We start from the raw sequence: 20,393 nt of genomic DNA, 5'->3' as shown, positions 1-20,393 counted from the left end.
GATTTCGTTGTTGTGCGAACATCGTACAGTGTACTTACACAAACCTAGATGGTATAGCCTACTACACACCTAGGCTATATGGAACTAATTTTACGTGACCACCGTCGTATATGCAGTCCGTTATTGACTGAAACGTCACGCAGTGCATGACTGTAGTTATGTGGCAAAAATGCCTGTGGCAAAGATATCTATGGCGAAGATGCTTAAGGCGAAAATACTGGACACAGGCATGATCTTATATATAGAAAATCCTAAGGAATTCATAAGAAAATTATTAGAACTAATAAACAAGTTCAGCAAAGTTCCAGGATACAAGATCACTATACAAAATTTTTACAATTTTCAACTGCTAATTCCTCACCCCAAATACATTTACCTACATGGACATATATGCATGGAAAAATCCAGGGGAAAAAGGAATTCGGTGTCTGTTAATTACAGCAGAATTTAGCACATCTGTTGTTAGCCCGTACATTCAGATAACTGCATTCTTGAGTAGTTGTTATGTGCTAGACATCATACAGGTGCTTTATCTAGATTACTACATTAATGTGTTAACATATTAACACATGGTCACACCCAAAATTATCATCTCCATTTCACGATTGGGAAAATTGAGATAGACAGTGGTTAAGGAACCTGGTCAGAGCCATATACCTAGAAATTAGCAAAGCCAGGATTATGTATTTTCTCTCCTCAGAAGCTAGCTGAATGGATTTCTTTGAAGAAGATAAAAAAGAGCACCAAACTGAGAGTTAGAATAACTGAGTCTTTCCTCTGGCTCTTCCACTAGCAAGCTGTGTGACCTTGGACAAAGGATTTAACTTCTCGAAACCGCTGTCCCCTCATCTGTAAAAAGAGGAAACTGCACTAAGGGATAGCTAAGCCTCCCACCACACCTAATTCTCTCACACCCCTAATTCTATGCCTGATTTCTGAATTCCAAACTCCCCCTTTCCCAACCACCAGGGAAAGAAGAGGGCCAGGAGAGGACAGCCACTTACGTGACAGGACAAGAAATAGGAGATTCAGAAACAGGACCTCACGTCACTTGCACAAGCTGCTGCTTCAGCCAGTGATGAGTTTAGGTGAAAAGCATGGTTATAATTAGAGCAGCAGCCTGTCCTGAATGCTCCACCGGCCACCGTGAGCACAGCTGGATCTGCCGACTGCACGCACAGAAGTCTGAGAGGCTGCTCTGGCCTTGAAAATGGTCCTTCTGAAAGGGATTTTCCTCCTTCCTCAAGGGAAAGAAAACCCATTGATATAAAACCCTACTTCCCTTCTGGCTTCCCCTGCTAGATGCCACTCCAGCAGAGACCAAGTGTTGATAAATGCAGGAGAAAGAAAAGATGGTAAGCTGAGCCCGGTCACATTGCCTCTTGTGATATAGTTTTATTTTTAACTTCGAAACACTTGAACTATTTCTGTTGAAGTTTTCTCTCCTTTCCCTGCCTCCTCAACAGAACTCTGTCTTCTGCTGCAGCTGAATGAACCCCCAGCCACCTTCTGCGATCTGCTTGCTCACAATCAAGGGACACAGGTGCAGCAGATGCTGACTCAGCCGTGCCATTAAGGTAAGCTTTTCAAACACGAGCAGGTGCACCAGGGGAACATTTGGAGTGGTGAACACGGAGACAGACTGAGCTGCACTTCACCTTTTTGCTCTGAGCAAGACAAGAGGGTTATTAAGCAAATTAAGTTATACGTGGAGGGAAAAGATTGGCGCTTTTATAGCCATATGTAATCTCCTGTTTTGAACCAAAAATCTTAGAGCAAGAAGAGACTACCTGCTTTCTAACTTAGGTTCTTTCTTCAACAATCAACCAGACTGGTTGTATGACATCTCTAAAGTTGCACGGTGGTGATGGCAGATCAGGGTGCAAGGGGAGGAGATGGTGAGGAAATAGGCAGAAGACCCAGAACCCAGGATTTCTATTTTCTAAAGTCTGAATGCTGTGATCTTTTCACCAGTCAGCATTTGCAATGTTAATTGCAAGTCATTCTCAGGTACCTTAAATTCCATCCCCTGTGTCACACTACCGGTAAATGTGGCACAACCATACTTACCACATACACTATTTAAACTCTGCTGCAGAGTTTAAAACCTTTTTTCTCTAAAAATATCCCCTAAATATGGTTCTCTCTTCCTCGGTTCTCTTCAATCCAAAATACATCTATGGAATAGAAGTGAAAGTATTTTACAAGTTGAAAAACTTATACAGGCTTTTGCATGCAAATCAAAAATTATTACAAACTTGAAACTTGTACATCCAGAGGGACAAAGTAAGATGATTAAAGATACTTGAGGTATCAAAAGCTTTAAAATATAGGTAGATCATTTCTAGATTTTGGAATAAATGCATAGTGTTGCATGCACAAACAAATTGGCAGAGATAAGGGAACAGTGTTTATTTTCTTGTTTTCCTCTGGGCCTCGCTTTAGCGTTATATAGTTCAAAGTTCAGCTAAGGACATCCTGGGAAGTGGCCTATGCAGCAAAAGAGATTCTGTACACTCTGAACTTTGCAGTGTACAGACTAATGGCTCCAATGCCAAGTAAAAGGAGATCTACCCAGACACCCTAAGTCCTGGTTCCTTCCTGCCTGCCTCTGTAACCTCCAGACACATCCCATAACTCTACTATAGGTGTCTGGGTTATAATCATGCCTGTTTGCTGGGCACAGTCAAATGCACTGTGTATAATTGCCTAACTTCATTTAGTTTTGTCAGGGTTTCCATGGCACCAAGGTCTTCACGGTGTGCGCTGGGGTGCGGTCCTAGCAAGACTGGGGTGTGTTGGCCTAGGAGTGACCAAGCAGGCAGGCTGACTCACAGCTACCCCTAGATAATTCGGCCAGTTGGCACTTTCTTGCCCAATACAAAACAGTAATTTAAAACACTGATACTAATAATATAATTACGATATGAGCATTAACTAGCTAATTAAATGACTAGAAAGTTTAAAAGTAGAGAGATTTCTAGCATAAGTGGAGAATCGCACATGGCGAAGTTGAAGAGCTTTGGCGAAGGATGGTTATGTTTTTAGGGTATAGTGAAAGTGCCGAAATCATAGCCCGGAAGCCCAGGATTATGGAAGCAGATGTGGGAACTATCCTCAGCCAACAGTTGGTTTTAAAATCTCAAGAGGCAAAGGAACTACTTTAATATTTAACTTTATACATTTTCTTTCCCTGGAATTAAACATCTCCATAGCAGGGAAACAGGTTAGCAATGTATAATTAAGGTAACTAATTAATTGGTTGGTTAATAAGTTAAGAATTAAAGACTGTCTCTGATCTTTAACTTTTGACCTTGTCACTTCCCCTGAGGTTAAAGCTCAGGAATAAATAATTATTGCCGGGGCTAGCCGCAGGAGGAGGTAAAATAGTTAGTGGCTGACATCATGTGAGGGGTACTGGGAAGGCCCCTTGCCTAAAAATATCGCCCTGACCTCACCCCTGTTTGCCTGCTACCTTTAAAATGATAGTAAAGAATGTTAAAGCTATTGTCTGTTAATCCCATTCTCTTTCGCTTGAGTCAGTGATTTAAATATACCTGCTATCTGCCTTCTCATGACCTTGCTGGCCAGCAACACTTAGTCATCACCTCTCTTCTCTTTTGCCCTCGGTACCATTTAAGCTGCCCGAATGCCCTTGGCCACCACCACACAGGTAGCTCTGTGTGGCCCTGTGGTTTCTGCGGAGTCTCTCCACAAAACATCAAGGTCAAGTAGAAAAAAAGAAAAGCATATGATGAGAGCCAGAGACTCTTTTTCCATTCAGCTAAGGCTACATTAACCTAAAAAAATGGAAAAGATTTATTTTTCTTCCTTAAAAAAAAAACCTAATTATCGTACATCTGACATCATTACACTTTTCTCCTAAATCTGTTTCAAGTTGCTCTCACAGCTCTTTCAAAATGCTGCCTTCTTTAGGGTTCTATTCCGTTTCATTCAATTCAATCCTATTCAATAAATGTTGAATGAGTGCTGTGAGCGGTGTTGGCTGTACCCACTCTTTCAGTCCCTTAGAGGGGCATCCCCGCTCTTCCTTGGTATTCAAGTCAGAGCTCCTTTCCCTTCCTGAACACACTCCACTGGTCACAGCACCTCTACTCCATCCACACTCTTCATCAGACTCTCTCTCACCACTCACACATCACAGCAACTTCCCTCAGGTGGTACAGACTCCCGCAGCCAGCTGCCAAAGCGAAGCTGAGCCTCAGTGGACACCTTCCTTTTTTCTTAATGAAAAGAATAATATATGTAAACAATACGTGGGCCTAGGAAACAAAGATGCCCTTAGGTTGCCTTTGTGGTGTCTAAGAGGTCCTCCAGGCTTGGTGAAGTACTATTTGAATTCCTAAGAGTTAAGGAATAAATAATTTGTGGTGATTACAAGGGGCCAAAAAGGGGAGAAATTAGGGAAATTCACATTCTTAAAGGAGTGAGGTAAGGTTTTTTTTTTTAATGGGCTTTGAAGATGATTAAGCTGGTAGTGGTATATAAGATACATTGGAGGGGCTGGCCCAGTGGCGCAGCAGTTAAGTTCGCAAGTTCCGCTTTGGCGGCCTGGGGTTCACTGGTTCAGATCCCGGGTGTGGACATGGCACTGCTTGGCAAGCCATGCTGTGGTAGGCGTCCCATATATAAAGTAGCGGAAGAAGGGCACGGATGTTAGCTCAGGGCCAGTCTTCCTCAGCAAAAAAAAAGAAGAAGAAGAAGAAGAGGATTGGCAGTAGATGTTAGTTCAGAGCTAATCTTCCTCAAAAAAAAAAAAAAGATACATTGGAATGAGGAAGAACTGAAAATTGAAAGGCCAGCCAAGGGCTGTGGGAATGATGCAATAGGAAGAAATAAAAGCCTGGACAAGGGAGGTGACCATGAGAATGACCTTCCTGATAAAGGAAGGCTAACAATTGAGTGACTCATGTATTAGACACTTTCTCTACTTTATCTCATTTGATTCTCACACAATCCTGTGGGTTATTAGGAGCTCCATTTTATGGATGAATAAATTAGCTTTAGGGAGATTAAATAATTTGCCAAGAATTGCTTAGCTAATACATGAGAGTGTTCATTAATTTACTTAATATTGAGGGTGTCAGGTAAGGCCTCTTTGTGGAAGTTAACACGTAAGCTGAAATTTTAATGGCAAGAAGGAGTCCATGATGCAGATGAGGAGCAAGGGGAGAATTTTGGTGAGAAGAGCAAGTACAAAGGCCCTACACAGGAATAAGCAGCAAGCCTGGAGCTAAGTGCTCAAGGGAGTGAGACGAGACAAAAGGGGCAAGGAGGGGACACTCATGCAGGGGCTTCTGGGCCAAGATAAGGACATCAGAGTTTATTCCTGTGATGGGAGTCCACTGGAGATTTTAAGCAGGGGAGTAACGACCTAATGTTAAAAGCTGTTAAAATCGCTCTTTCTGCTTGTGAATATGGGTTATGGGGCACAGGATGGGAGAAGTGAGGCTGCTACAAAGCTACGGCACCAGACCAGACGAGAGATGATGGTGCCTGGACCTGGCGGTGGTGGCAGAGATGGAAAGAGGTGGATAGCATTGCCTGCCGCCCTTTCAGACCTTCTCCAAGGCTTCCTACCTAACTGGGCAGTAGTTCCTTTGTGATTGAGAGTACCCAATATCAAGCTTCTTCTAGCTCAGTGGTTCTCAAACTTGAGCTTACAACAGAATCGGCGGGCTTCAGGAGGTCTGATTCAGCAAGTCTGATTAGGTAGGGCCCAATAATTTACATTTCTAACCAGTTCCCATGGAATGCCAATGTTGTTGGTCTGGGTACCACACGGTAACGACTACTGTTCTAGCTGACTTGCCTTTGCTTATTAACTTACTGCTATCTGAGCGGGCCACACAGCGCCACAAACCTGCATCAGATAAAGTTTCTGCTCTCTTGCCAGGTTCTGAACTCTCCCCTCTTTCTTTAAAGAAATATCCATTCCTCAAACGCATGCACCTAGTCTTTCCATCTACTCATATTCCATTTAAACTGCCTCCAGTACATCCACTAAAAAAAAAATCAGTAAGGTCTTTGAACTGTTTAATTCTAAATTATATGATTTTGACTGCTGTCTCCTCTAGACAGGGAAACTTTAAAATTCATATTTCGAGGAAATTATTTTGGCCATAGACTTGGATGAGGTTCTTTTCTTTTTTTCCTCCCCAAAACCCCAGTACGTAGCTGTAAATTCTAGTTGTAGGTCCTTCTAGTTCTTCTATGTGAGCCACTGCAACAGTGTGACTACTGACAGATGAGTGGTGTGATTCTGTGCTTGGGAACCAAACCCAGGGCACCAAAATGGAGCGTGCTAAACTTTAACCACTAGGCCATCAGGGCTGGCTCTGAGGTTCACTTTTAAGAGGATGGAATGTATTGCCTTTTCAGACAGGAAACAAGAATTTAGAGGTGAACACAGGGGCATAGAAACTGGAGGAGGAAATGACAGTTAGATAACCATATTCTGTTTCGGGCATAGAATTGACAGTTTTTTCACAGTGAAGAGTTTATATAATCTACATGCTTTGATTTAGTCTGTTTCACTTTAAATCTCAAAATTCATATTGCAGTGCAGATTTTTAACCCTAAAAAGCTTCCCTTTTTACATTTGTATTCCCTGAAATGCAAAGCCATGGGACCTGGGTATTCTTCTTGTTTCTACTCTTCAGATGGGGCATAGTATGGAATGTGGTCAAGAGGAGGACAAAAAAAAAAAAATCATCATAGAGATGGAAGTGCTTCCTAACGAAGAGCATCTGTCTCCTCTACAACCCGGAAAGATTATACATATAGACACCTTTCTGTGCCCCAACTGGGGGAAGAGAGGCTCTCCCCTGATAGACTCAAGCCACGGGCCTGCATTCTCCCCAAATCTTGGGGATAGACCACATATGTCTCTGTGGGTCTCTGAGGAACCAGTGTGATAGAGCAAAGAGTACAGAATTTGAAGCCAGACAAACTTAGGTCTCTTTGTGCCTCAATATCCTTACCTGCAAACTGGAAACAGTAATATCCACCTCACATGGTTATTGGGAAAATTAAAGGACATATAATGTAAAACACGTTAGGCTCTAATATCTTATTTTCCTTCCTCTGTGACATCCAAAATACAGAGAAACCATTCAACCCAGGAAAGTCAGACAAACCCCATGGAGAATAAGGATCCAGTCACTCATTGCACTGGAACAGAAATTAGGAGAACAGGGCATCTTATGTCCCAAGACAACCAATGATATATCTAATTTGATTAACTTGGAAACACCACTTGGCTCCAACCTAAGGTGATCAATCACCTGTTCAAGTTTGCCTGTGACTAAGAGGTTTCCTGTGACCTTGGACTTGCAGTGCGAAAACCAGGAGAGTCTCAGACAGACCAGGATGATCAGTCACCCTGCTTACCCAGCAATAATTAGACTATCAAGAATTTTGGATTGTCCTTTATCTCATTGGGAACAATTTCCCCCAGATACACAACAAAAGGTTCAGATGTGATTTTTTTATGCCCTTAGGCTGTATTTGTCTTTCTCCTTCCCTCTACAGTCAAACTTCTCCAAAGTGTGGTCCTCACTCACTGTGTCTTTCTGCTCAGCACATGTCCTTTCTCAAAGTCACTCACCTGGTGTAGCTCCAGAGCCTGGCAGAAGATCTTTAAATAGCAGTATGAAAAAAACAACAACAGCATCTTTTTTGCCTGCATGAATTGTTTTCCTTTTCTCCTAAAGGGATATTTTCAAATAACTTCAAAGAGATGTTGAGCAATAAGGCTCCACCACAAATGTTTCCAGCTTCAATAACACTGTTGCTAAGAACCACACTTTCTAACGCTGAAGGGTAAGAAATGATTGGGCTTAAAGTTCGTCACCACTCTCCCTCCAGCAATACACATGCCTGCTACTGGGGCAGAGGTCTCACTACACACGTCTTTTATGAATAGAAAGCAGATGGTCACATTCTCCCAGCCAGGGCACAGGCCCTTCCAATGTTGGAGTGCTTGCTTAATAGCTTTCCCCTGCCCTCCAAGCAAACACCACATTTTGAATGGCCAAGGGTCCCACTGCACAGCTAGAATGCCACATTTGCTCTGGCAAGAGCTCTTTGGGGAACTGCCATGAGCAGTGGCCTCGTCTTCATTGTTCTTAACCTCACAGCAGCATTTGAGGCTATCGCTCACCCTTTCCTTTACATCTGGGCAACATAGTCCTGACTCTCTTAGCTTTCTGGTCTCTCCTTCTCTGGCTCTACTTCTTCCTAATGTCCCCAAAGTGATAATTCTCAGCTATGTACTTCACGGCTCAAATTTCTATTCTGTGTTCTCATCTCCCCAGTTATGGCTCCTCTGTCACTTTTAAGTGGCTAATTCCCAAGTCTGCATCTCTGTATTCTAACCCCTCGTCTTCCCATCCACATGATCTGTCACCACCTCAAGCAACTTGTGTTACACTTGTTGGACCCATCTTTCCTCCCAAAACAGTTCCCTCATCAGACCTCTATTTTTCTCAGAATTATACCCAATATTCTTTCTTCTTGGTTCAAATTCTTGGCATCTCCTTTGACTCTGCTTTTTCCCCCATCTCCAGCAAGAATCAAAAATGTTAGCTTATTGCCCTTGTAATGTCTTCTATCTTTCTCATCTTGCCTATTTTTACTGTCATCAGTCTTAACTATTCAAGCCTCCATCACGTTCTCTACATAGCAGTTTCTAAGTCTAGGTCCTCCCATTCCATCCCTCCACCACTACTAGTTAACACCCCAATTACAATGTTAAATCTTTCCTTATTGAGTACTAAATAATTCCAGATGCTTGAGCCTAATACTTAAGAATTTCCAAAATAAATCCACAATGGATGTTTTTCCCCCAGGAGTGATCTGGAATATGGCAGGAGCCTACCTGAATGTTGAATTGTATGTTCAAAGATCCAGTAGGTGGACTCTTGCATCCAAAAGATGCGCTCCTTGACCAATCCTATTCTGCTCCCTTTCAGTCCAACCCTCAGAGCCTTTCCATTCTGCTCAGTGCCCTCTCTGGCTTTAACACCTTGACTTATCTTCTACTGGGTCCTGAACCTGTTGATGCTCTGGCTTGCAGCTTCTCATCTATCTCCTGATTCAGGCAGACTATTAGGGGTATAGGGCACTCTGGTATGATCCCTCTTTCAACTCAGTAGTCTCAGTGCATAAGAATCTGATGGGGAATGTGTTAACAGTGTAAATTCCAGGACACACCCCTCACTCAGGTTTGGGGTGCAGCCAGTGTCCATCCATAGCAGTGTCGTTCAATAGAACTTTCCATGAAGTTGGAAATGTTCTATTCTGTTGTCTAATAGAGTAGCTAACAACCATATGTGGCTACTGAGCACTTGAAATGTAGCTAGTATGACTGAGGAACTGAATTATTAACTTTATTTCATTTTGATTAATTGAGCCACATGTGGCCAGTGGCTACCCTACAGAACAGTGCACAGCTATAGATTTAACAAGCATCACAACTGCTTCTAATGAACTGTAGTGTTTAAGAACCACTTTAACAAGCAGCCAGGTGACCCTTATGCTCACTTCTTGGCACATAGCAGGTAATCAACAAATATTTGTTGAATGAATGGATGAACAAATGAATACATAAATGAACAACAATTTCTTTGAGATTTAAGGCTCTCTCTTCTGAAAAAGAAAAGTTGAGGGGGCTTTTCCATATTAAAAGAGGCTAAAAAGACTTACCAACCAAATGTAATAAACTGACCTTAAAGGGATCCTCATTCAAAAACTAAAAATAAAATAAAATAAAAGTATAGAAGACATTTTGGGGACAATTGGGGAAATTTGAATATAGACAGCATGTTACATAATATTAGAAAATTATTTTTAGTTTTCTGAGGTGAGATAATGTTACTGCAGTTACAAAGGAAAATGTCCTTATTCTTAGGAAATAGATGCTAAATTACTTACGGATGAAGTGTCATGATATCAGCAACTTATTTTCAAGTAGCTTGCCCAAAAATTTGTGCGTGTGTGTGTATTGAGAAAGAAAGAGAGAGAGAGAAAGCAAAAGAGGCAAAATGTTAATTGTCAAATCTTGGTAGAGTATGTTTGGGTGTTCCATTACATATAGGAACACCTTCACCTTTCCTGTATATTTGAAATTTTTTTAAAAGTTGGAGGAAAATTCACCCACAATGAATTGGCAAATCCTAAAGAAAAATAAAATAAAATTTAAAAAGACTGCATCTTCTGACTTTCAGATGCTAACCCCACCTGCACGCCACCCCACCCCATTCCAGAATAACAGTGCTGAAATTATACTACAAGTTCTCTAGACCAGGCATTGCAAACAGGGAACTACAGAGCCTATGTAGCCTGCACACACATTTTCCTTGGCCCAAACAGAGGTTTTTCAAAAAAATTAAATTAGTTCCCAACATTTAAAATTCCAAGGATTTTTATCTTGATATATTATGTAATAAAATATTTTGCATTACAATGAAATATAAAACACCTGTTTGATAAGAACAACCATGTATAGATCACTTCCTACAAGACAAGTACTGTTCTTAGAGTTTCAGGTATGTTTAACTCATTTCCTCCTCACAACAGCACGAGGAGACAAGGACTGCTATCAGCCTCCCTGTACAGATGGGGAAACTCATGGACAAAGAGGTTAAGGAACTTTCCCCAAGTCTCACAGCTACTGACTTGTAGTGCCAGGGTTGAATCCCATGCAGTCTGCCTTCTAACCACTGCACTATACTACCACTCACAAAAATATGCATCCCCAGTTTCTCTGAAAAACCAGAAGATCTGGCAACACCTTCCCACATGGGACCAATAGATCAGAGCTGAGGAGCTGTATTCCCCTGAAGGCAGGGCATCTCCTCTTCTGCTTGCCCGAGTCCCCACTCAGCCTGCTTCTGGGGCCTCTGGGGTTGAGCCCTGCTTTAGCCACAGCACAGCTGAATACACCAGGGTGAATGACACGTGATAGATATTTCCCAGACACCTGTCCACTGCCCCAGATCAAGCTAGATATAAGGCTGACCTCTAAGTAGAGATGAAACCCCAGTGGGAGAGAAGGCCAGAAGGGTAATTTGGGCCAGATTGGAGGGAGGTTTGGAATGTCAGGATAATTGTTGGTGGACAATGGAGAAAAGCTACAGGAAGCATAAATTACACATCCCATGGCTGGTAAGATGCCCCATCTGAGGCCAGTGTGGTCAGTGAAAAGAACATGGGCTAGCGTGGCCTGGCTTGGAATCTGATTCCATCACTTAGCAGCTGTATAACCTTGGACAAGTCATTTAACTTCAGCTTCCATCCCCTTGGCTATAAAACGGAGGCAATGGCATTTACCTCCAGGGTGGTGGAAGGAATTAAGTGAGAGAGCATGTGAAGTCTCTTCGGTCCCTGCTAATTGAGATAACCAAAATTCTTTTCTTACTAATCATTGATGTACATACTTTCCTATTTTTCCCTAGAATTACAAAGCACGAAGAAACTGGGAAGCTATGGTAAGTACCAGAGGCTTACTGGATATTCACCTTTCAGAGTTCCGGTTCTGGCTTCATTTAGCCATAGCCCAAGCAGCTGGCAGACTTGTCCTTATGGTTTGATGGTATTTATTGGCTTTTTGCCAAACCAGAGATGCTAGAGAAGAACCTAGAAGAAATTGACATGGAGAAGGGAGAAAGCAGAGAGCTGAGAAAGATTTGTAAGGAAAGGTTTTTAGTAAAACTTCAAAAATGAAAAAGCAAAAAATGCAGCAGTAATCTAAATGGCTAACAATTCCTTCAATCAGCAAATATTATTGAGTACCCACAGTGGTCCAGGACCTGTGACAGGTGCTGGGGCTGCAGATGTGAACACAACCAGACATGGCCCCCGTCCTCCTAGCACACCCCTTGGTGGTAGTTGGTTAAATGAACGACAGCACACTCATTCTGGAATGTTACACTGCCATTATGAAGCAAGTTTGCAAAGAATAACTAATGATACAGTCCAGTCTCACGTAATAATAGCAAGTTAAAAAGCAGGCTGCAAAATTGTATGCATAGGATTACCTATGTAATATAAATCACCCATAATCCACAACTCAAAAACAACAATTATCAACACTGTAGTCCATTACATTCAACTTTTTTTTCTATTCTAACCATGTCTACTACATACATAGAATAAAACTATTGAAAAATAAAGAAAAGAGTTGATGTTATTTCTGGATTGTGGGACTATGCGTGATTTTTGCTTTCTTCACTATGATTTTCTGTATTTTCCAAGGTTCCTATAATAAGCATGTATGGACAGGAAATAAGTCAGTTAAAACATGGTCACAGACATACATAAAGCTTCTCTTCCAGCAGTCATTTGTTTTCTCTTTCCCCCTCCTCTGGTGTCTCCAGGGCAGGGCACGCAGGCCTCCACCAGGGCAGCACAGGCATTGTGAGAGATGCTTCAACCGTCACTGCCATGTTCCTGTGGAGCCCAATGTCTCCTGCCTGGTGATAAACTGCCACCTGTCCTGTGGCGCTACCTTCCACATGTGCAAAGAGGCAGAACATGAGCTTCTCTGCCCCTTAGAGCAGGTTCCGTGTCTCAACTCTGAATATGGCTGCCCCCTTTCCATGTCCCGCCACAAGCTGGCCAAGCACCTGCAAGTGTGCCCCGCCAGTGTGGTCTGCTGCTCCATGGAGTGGAACCGCTGGCCAAACGTGGACTCTGAAACAACCCTTCATGAGAACATCATGAAAGAGACCCCCAGTGAGGAGTGTTTGGACACAGCCCTGGCCCTCCAGGACCAGAAGGTCCTTTTCAGATCTCTGAAAATGGTAGAACTTTTCCCAGAAACCAGAGAACCCACTGAGGAGGAACCTATTATGAATGGTGAAGCCAGTTGGGAGGAAATGGGAGGAGCAGTGGGTGGAGCAGATGCCAGGTTGGTATCAAACGACTCTCTGTCAGCGACTAACGGAGAGATGGTAGAGCTGAGTCAAGAAGAACGAGAGGTGTTAGCCAAAACCAAAGAAGGGATGGACCTGGCCAAGTTTGACAAGTGGGAAAATATGTTCAGCAAAGAGCATGCAGCTTCTGCTTTAACGGACTCATCAACGAGCTGTGAGAGCAAGAGCAGGAAAGGCCCAGGGAAAGAACAGATTTCCAGTGGCAATAACATGGTAAAAGAAGATACTGCCAATGAGAAAGAACCGCAGGAAAACCAGAAGCAGCAGGACTCTCATGGAGCCATGGAAACGACAGGGCTTGCCCCTTGGCAGGATGGTGTTCTGGAAAGACTGAAAACGGCTGTGGATGCAAAGGACTATAATATGTATCTGGTGCACAATGGGAGGATGCTTATTCACTTTGGTCAGATGGCTGCTTGTACACCTAAGGAGAGAGACTTTGTTTATGGCAACCTGGAAGCTCAGGAAGTGAAGACTGTTTACACCTTCAAAGTTCCTGTGAGCTACTGTGGGAAGCGGGCTCGCCTTGGAGACGCCATGTTGAGTTGTAGGCCAGGTGAACACAAGGCAGTAGATACTTCAGATTTGGGGATCACTGTGGAGGACCTACCCAAATCAGATCTCATCAAGACCACCCTCCTGTGTGCTTTGGAAAGAGAACTCAAAGGTCATGTCATCTCCGAATCCAGGAGCATTGACGGGCTGTTTATGGATTTTGCTACACAGACATACAATTTTGAGCCGGAACAGTTTTCCTCTGGGACGGTGCTGGCTGACCTCCTAACCACTGCCGAACCGGGTGGGCTCCATGTGGAGCTCCACAGTGAGTCTGTGACCAGGAGGCACAACAAGAGCAGCTCTGCCTTCACTTTCACTTGCAACAAATTCTTCAGGAGGGATGAATTCCCCCTACACTTCAAGAACGTCCACACAGACATTCAGTCATGTCTCAACGGCTGGTTCCAGCATCGATGCCCCCTCGCCTACTTGGGATGTACATTTATTCAAAACCATTTCCGTCCCCCAGGGCAAAAGGCAAAAGTCATCTATAGTCAGGAGCTTAAGACCTTTGCCATCAAGCCGGAGGTTGCTTCAGAGCTCAGTGAGGGAAGGAAGAACAACCACCTCTCAAGCCATGGAGGAAAAAACCAGAATTCTCTAACCAGCCTGCCCCTGGAGGTTTTGCAGTACATTGCTGGGTTCTTGGACAGCATCAGCCTGTCCCAGCTCTCCCAGGTGTCTGTGCTGATGAGGAATATCTGTGCCACTTTGTTACAAGAGAGGGGGATGGTCCTCCTGCAGTGGAAGAAGAAAAGATATTCCCATGGAGGCACCTCCTGGAAAGTCCACAGAGAGGCAAGTAGACACTCATTCATTCAACAAATATTTATTAAGAGCCTCGTATGTGCCAAGCACTGTACTAGGCACTAAGATTGTACTAGGCTACTGGGAATAAGACATAGTCCCTGAACTCAAGGAGATTAGTCTAGTAGGGGAGATAGACCCATAAACTATACATGACAATACAGATAGCAGTGCCTGTTTATCCATAAGTATGTGTGCTGGATATCTTCTGTTTGCTCACATGATCCATTCTCCAACCTTCTCTACTGTGATCTGTCCCCCAGGAGGCTGAGTTCTACAGATGGCCTTAACCAGCTCCCTTGCCCTCCAGCTTCCAGTTGGGCTAATCTAATGGGAGTGTCAGTGGGAGATGGGAGGGAGGGAGAAGGGTGAGGTTGACATATCTATTCTTCTGGCTTCCTCCCTGCATCATTCTCCCTCCATGACACTTTGCACTGGCTTTTCTCTCTGCTGAAGGTGGCTCTATCAGTATTCACACAATTACTCATTCTGTATTCCGATGACCTCCCTTCTTCTTCACTTTCAGGCCCAGGGCAGTAATATTCTAGATTGTTGCTAGCCCAGGTGCTATACTACATCTTGTGTCTTTCCTACACCCTCCCCGCACATTTACATATCATTCCTTTTTAAAATTCTCTTCAAATTACCCAGTTTAAGTGTGCCATCTGTTTCCTGCCTGGACTCTGATTGACATAGTATGCCAACAAATTCTCCTCAGTCCCATGTCAACTAATTTTTTTAAAATGGGTTTTGTCTTTATTAAAGGCATTTTGAAATTCTAAAATAATTTGATCCACTGATTTCCCCTAGTTCAAAGCCTATTTAATTTTTCAAATGACTCTGCTGTATAAATCAAAGAATCTTTCCCTTTGGAAAAACCTTGTTCCTTTTCCTTAGTCAGGTTATGGTTGTTTATCTATATTATAACTTCTACCAGCTTGTACCACACAGAAGTGAGACTCCTAATTCATGGTGTCCAAGGTGCTCTTAGCATCCGGTCTCATGGTAAATTTGTGGGTAATATAAACCACAAATTTATGATGGCCATTTAGGTCAATAATTCCATAATCTCACTGTTGACTTTTTTCCCAATATGTGGGTATATGTAAACTGGCATTGGGAAGTTAGAGTTGTTCGCATCTATTTTTATTGGTTATGTCTAAAACATCTTGTGTATTTTCCATTATTTATTCCCTGAGCAGTCTCCTCAACAAAGAATTATGAGACTCTCCCTCATGTATCCATGCCTGCATCCACGTGTTAAATAGACACTGACTGCCGGCTAACCACTTGTTACGGATAAACATGAGTGAAACCAAGACCGTGCCCTGGGAAACTGCATAGTCTGGAACAGCTTCATATCTTCCACTGTAAAATCAGATGCAAATAATTTAATTTTCATACTAGAAATTCCATTATTTTTTGGCTCACTTTGGTCCCCAATTCAGTGATTGGTGACCACTCTTAACTATCATTTGGGACAAACTAATTTCCTTGCAGAAAGGAAGAAAGAGAATTTTGTTGGAGTTGAAGGATGCTAGTATTAAAATGGCTTTTTAAAGTAAAAAGGGAAATAGTTCCAAGATCTCAGGAAATACTTTTCTTGCATAAGAACAATGACAGGAAACTAAGGGTGAAGTGGTCAAGTTGAAAAGGTATCAGATTATGCCCACCCTTGTAGCCAAATTTTAAAACTAGTGACTTTGCCACCATATCCTAGGTGGAAAGGCCAGAGGGAATTTGAGTAACAGACTCCTAGATTTTTCCTGAGGTTTCTGTTCTAGTAAGACTCTTATTAGTTAGAATGATTCTAGTTTCAAGCAATAGAAAACCAATTTAAAATGGCATAAACAAAAAAGGTAATTTATTGACCCATATAACTAGAAAGTTCAAAGCAATGGCTACAGGTAAGGCTTGATCTAGAAGCTCAAAATGCCCCCAAATTACCTTTTTCTTTCTATTTCTTATCTCTACTTCCTCACTAGTGGTTCCATTCTTTCTCCCTTGGTGGTCCCTGATGGCTGCCTGCAACTCCTAAGGCAGCAACTTCCCAGTTCAAGTACAGAGGGAAAAAGAGAATCTGCTTCTTGACATCTCAAACAAAATTTCGGGAGTAGAGTCTCATTGCCACTAATTGTCCTGATTTGAACGATGTGTCTATTCTAGAACTAATCACTATTGCTGGGGATAGGGGATGAGTATGTGTCAATACGCAGATGGTGTTAGTCATGCCCACACAACTACCTGGCTGGCTGGGAAGATTACCAATTGGAAGGGGGAACTAGGAAATGGATGCTTCAGAAGGAACTAAGAAATGTCCACAGCAGCCACAAAATTCTCTCTGGAAGCAAAGAACAGAAAAACAGAAAGGCCTTTCCTTATACTGTTCAAATAAAGCTAGCCTGAGGGTATTGCCCCAATGTTGACGTCTGAGCTTCTATCTTTCCTAACAGATCTGGCAGTTCAGCAGCCTGTTCTCCAAAATCAAGAGCTGGGAGTTTAATGAAGTTGCTTCCATGTCTGAGCACCTGAAGGCCTGTCCTTTCAACATTGTAGAGCACAAGACTGACCCGATTCTTTTGACCAGCATGTGTCAGCCCCGCGAGCAGGCCCAAGAGAGCTTAGTCACCACCTTTAGAGCCAGAGCACGAGGCAGACACGCCTACTAAAGATTCAGATGCCGCCGTTCTTGGTTCCTCCTCAGAGTTTCTAACAGTAGGACGGAGTGTGATTTTGGGAACTTTCCTCTATAAACCGCATATGTGCTTACCTGGGTGTATTGCAACACGCGATGTCCTTCAAAACCTGAGCAGTTGCACAAGGGCTAAGAATTTCCTAAGCCGTGGCTTGTACAATTGCTATAGTGCCTTATTGATAACTTTTGTTTTTCTAAAATAAATCAGTTTGAGGAGAAGATAAGTAACTTGAGGCTATTTGGAAGATGAGCCCAAGTCCTTAGGAGAAGAGAGAGCAGTGAAATCCCATAACCAGCACAGGCCTGTGCTTTTGTGGAGAGCTTTTCAGTTTACAGCAGTTTCAGATTTATGGGGCAGGAAATGCAGGGATGGGGACTGAGGTGCCTCCCAGGGCACCCAGCATGAAGGGCACACAGTTTGAAGGTTGTGGAGCGGGGGTTTTCTTGACAGTCAAGTCCAGGGCTTCCTTTAGTCGCCCCACTGCCTCTAAAATAGTCCAGACACAGCCCGAAAGAATAGAGGTCTTGGCTGAGCACAGCAGCCTTGAGGATACCACAGGCCAAAGGATGAGAGGCAGAAATGAGGACACAGAGTTTGTTGTGTAGAATCTTGGCAACGCATAGAAGGACGGCCTTGAAAAATGAAGAAGAGTCCGAAGGAGACCCTATATTTTTGGAGAAAATTAGGACAAAAATCCACAAGCCTACTTTTAAGCATTTAATAATGACTTAAGAGTCCAGGTCCTTTTCTTCTGAAAATTATATTCTAGGTCTGGGTTAGGGAGAGCATAGGCATATCCCAGCACCACCCTAGGCTATCTGAAATGACCACAAGACACTAACACCAACTCACTGTTATGCCAGAACCCACAGGGTAGCTCAGGGAGGCCACACATTTAGCAAAGTTCAGACAAGGCCCACTGTAGTTCCTGTGGCACGAGTCGCCATGTCCTGGACACCACTTGAGTACCCCGTGGGGGATCTTGGGAAGACAGACATACGAACATAGTGGCTCCCTGTAATTGCTCCTGCTTATTCCTGGTCACTACTCCAGTCTATCGAAAATGGGTGATACTGCTTTTTAGTAACAAACAGTGAATACTCATGAGAACAAAAGTAAAATAACAATACACAATAGGAAACAGCATCCCCTAAAGCAGGGTTTCTGGGAACTAATGACATTTTGAGCTGGATAATTCCTTGTCGTAAGGGCCTGTCCTGTGTGTTATAGGATATTTAGCAGCATCCTTGGCCTCTATCCAATAGATACCAGTAGCACCCCTACTGCTGTAGCAACCAAAAATGTCTCCAGACATTGCTAACTACCCACTGGGAGCAAAATCGCTCCCAGTTGAGAAGCACTGCTCTAAAGGATGACATACCAGTGGCAGTAAGTTAGGATCAGCTTTTTAGTACAGCAAAATCTTATCTCGCGGGGTTATCTACAATGGTTACGATTTCATGCAGCTCTTCTTTATTTACTAAATAGATTTTAGACACATGGTGATTTTAAGTTAGGAACCAGATGGAGCTGATTTGTTTGATGTGGCTTCATGTCCTTGGGTCATGTGCAAAAGTACATCCTTTCAGCTCTCTCCAAGTGTAGCTGGAGCCAGGAAAGTTGAGCTATTTATCTTGTGTTTATCTCTCTCTCTCTCGCCTTAAGTGGTGCCATTTTCCCAGCAGTCCTAGCTGTCCTCAGGCAGGTGAGAAAGAAGAGAAAAGGAAGACAGCATTGTGGGGAAGCAGAGAACAAAGACCTTAGCCCACAAAAAAGTCTAGTCAATCTGGATGCTTGTTATTGCCTGGGTCTCTCTGAACATGGTCCAGAGCTGGAGTAGATGGAGTAGACGACACCTCTGAGAAGAGTCAAGAAGGCATTAGAGCAAGTCACAGAGTAGAAATTTGCTCATCTTTTCATTATTATGTGCCGCTTGGTACTATTTGGTAATGTGACTCTATTTTTCCTAATCCTTACTGTTTGGTTTATATTTCACATTTGTATATAAGGCACCATTTTCTAAAAATATAACTAGAGTGTGAGCTAAGATTTTATTCAGTGAAGATGAGTAACTGGAAACAACCAAACACTGAAGTTGGGGAAGAGTAAGAGTTCGCCAGGTGTCAGTTTCATGTGTTTTGAATCTAATCCCTCCTGTATGGAGAAAGAAAACCCCTAAAGTCCACTCTGGGTTTCTTATTTTACTAGAAAAAGAGAGAAAGGGGAGCTGTAGACCAAGGGAGATGAGAATCAAGGGCTACTGTTAGATGGATGAGAAGAACAGAGAAAGGCAGAGCACAGAGGGTTTTCCTTCACAGTCTGGGCAGCCCAGGCTCGGGAGAGCAGTCAGGAGAGTGCCGCAACGCTCAGTGGGCTGCACACGTCCAGTCACACTTGCCTTTCCCAGTGGCTGCCTTCAGAGCAATATTGAATTGATCAACATCCTCAAACGTGTTTGATAAGATATCGAATTATATATGTTGCGGTAAACCAGAATACTACGGGTGTCCACTGGTTTTCCCACAAGCACATTTCATGGTGAGAGGGCAGTGGGAGCAAAGGGAAGCCTTTTAGAGAGACTGTGGATTAGACAGAAGAGGATTTGATTAGTGAGATGAGGCTGTATTGGGCAGTATGAGCAGCAAGCATTATCTGACAGAGGCAAGACAGCTAGAAATGGCTTCAGATTAAGAAGCAGCTGAGGGGAATGAAAAAGGACCGTGTACTCAGGAATAGGAGCCTGGATGGGGAGATGTCTCTGAGCAGAGCTCTTGATGAGTATCAGCACCAGGAAAGTCAGTCTAGAGAAGAGATCAGCTGAATACAGAGGGTGAGGTCTGTGGAACCGAGGCAGAAAGGACCTTGCTACCTTAATAGCATAGGGATCTGGAAAAGAAGTTTCTGTCTTATAATGAAGGGAAAAGTGATAATCAACGTGGGACTTGGAGATGTACTAGGGAAATCATGTAAAAGTCTGATCTATGTGTGATGTCAAATCAAACTGAAGTGAAGAATGAGATTGTGTATATCTACGGTCACTTACCTCTGTATACTGGAAATCCCAATGTATCTATAAGTGGAAATAAAAGCCGCTTTGCACTCTGGAAGGCTAACTGGGTGACTCTTGTAAGTTAGCTCTAAAGACAGATTTGTGATTCACTGGCATAGAAGTCATTGTGAAAACAAAGGAGTGTATATCTTAAAGAAAAGCCAGGGAACAAGCCTGAGGAATGCAGTGGTCTAGGCAGGTGGGCAGCTCACCATTTTATGAAGTCCTAGAGCAACTATGGATCTCACTTGATCCCACTGTCTTCTCCATCATTGAAAGCTAGACCCAACTTCAGACACAGGTTACAGTACAGACTTCTATGTC

The 20,393-nt window shown here is 43.0% G+C and overlaps 1 protein-coding gene across 2 annotated transcripts; it reads left to right on the top strand.

Moving 5' to 3' along the window:
* The first annotated feature begins 1,024 nt into the window (after window positions 1-1,024).
* On the top strand, window positions 1,025-20,127 carry FBXO40 (F-box protein 40). 2 transcript variants are annotated; one of them, XM_014732865.3, is made up of 5 exons: window positions 1,025-1,355; window positions 1,467-1,577; window positions 11,481-11,513; window positions 12,402-14,315; window positions 16,778-20,127. In XM_014732865.3, exons 3-5 carry the CDS (start codon window positions 11,511-11,513, stop codon window positions 16,991-16,993), a joined length of 2,133 nt encoding a protein of 710 aa, XP_014588351.2. In that variant the 5' UTR covers window positions 1,025-1,355; window positions 1,467-1,577; window positions 11,481-11,510; the 3' UTR covers window positions 16,994-20,127. The 2 variants fall into 2 exon arrangements, with proteins under 2 accessions (XP_014588351.2, XP_005602003.2); XM_005601946.4 differs by having other exon boundaries at window positions 1,110-1,355; window positions 1,487-1,577.
* The last annotated feature ends 266 nt before the right edge of the window (window positions 20,128-20,393 follow it).

This window comes from Equus caballus, chromosome 19 (assembly GCF_041296265.1).
Source record: "Equus caballus isolate H_3958 breed thoroughbred chromosome 19, TB-T2T, whole genome shotgun sequence".
NCBI classification, from domain to species: domain Eukaryota; kingdom Metazoa; phylum Chordata; class Mammalia; order Perissodactyla; family Equidae; genus Equus; species Equus caballus.
Note: the sequence above shows the minus strand (reverse complement) of the source record. Positions and strands in the feature narration are given on the sequence as shown.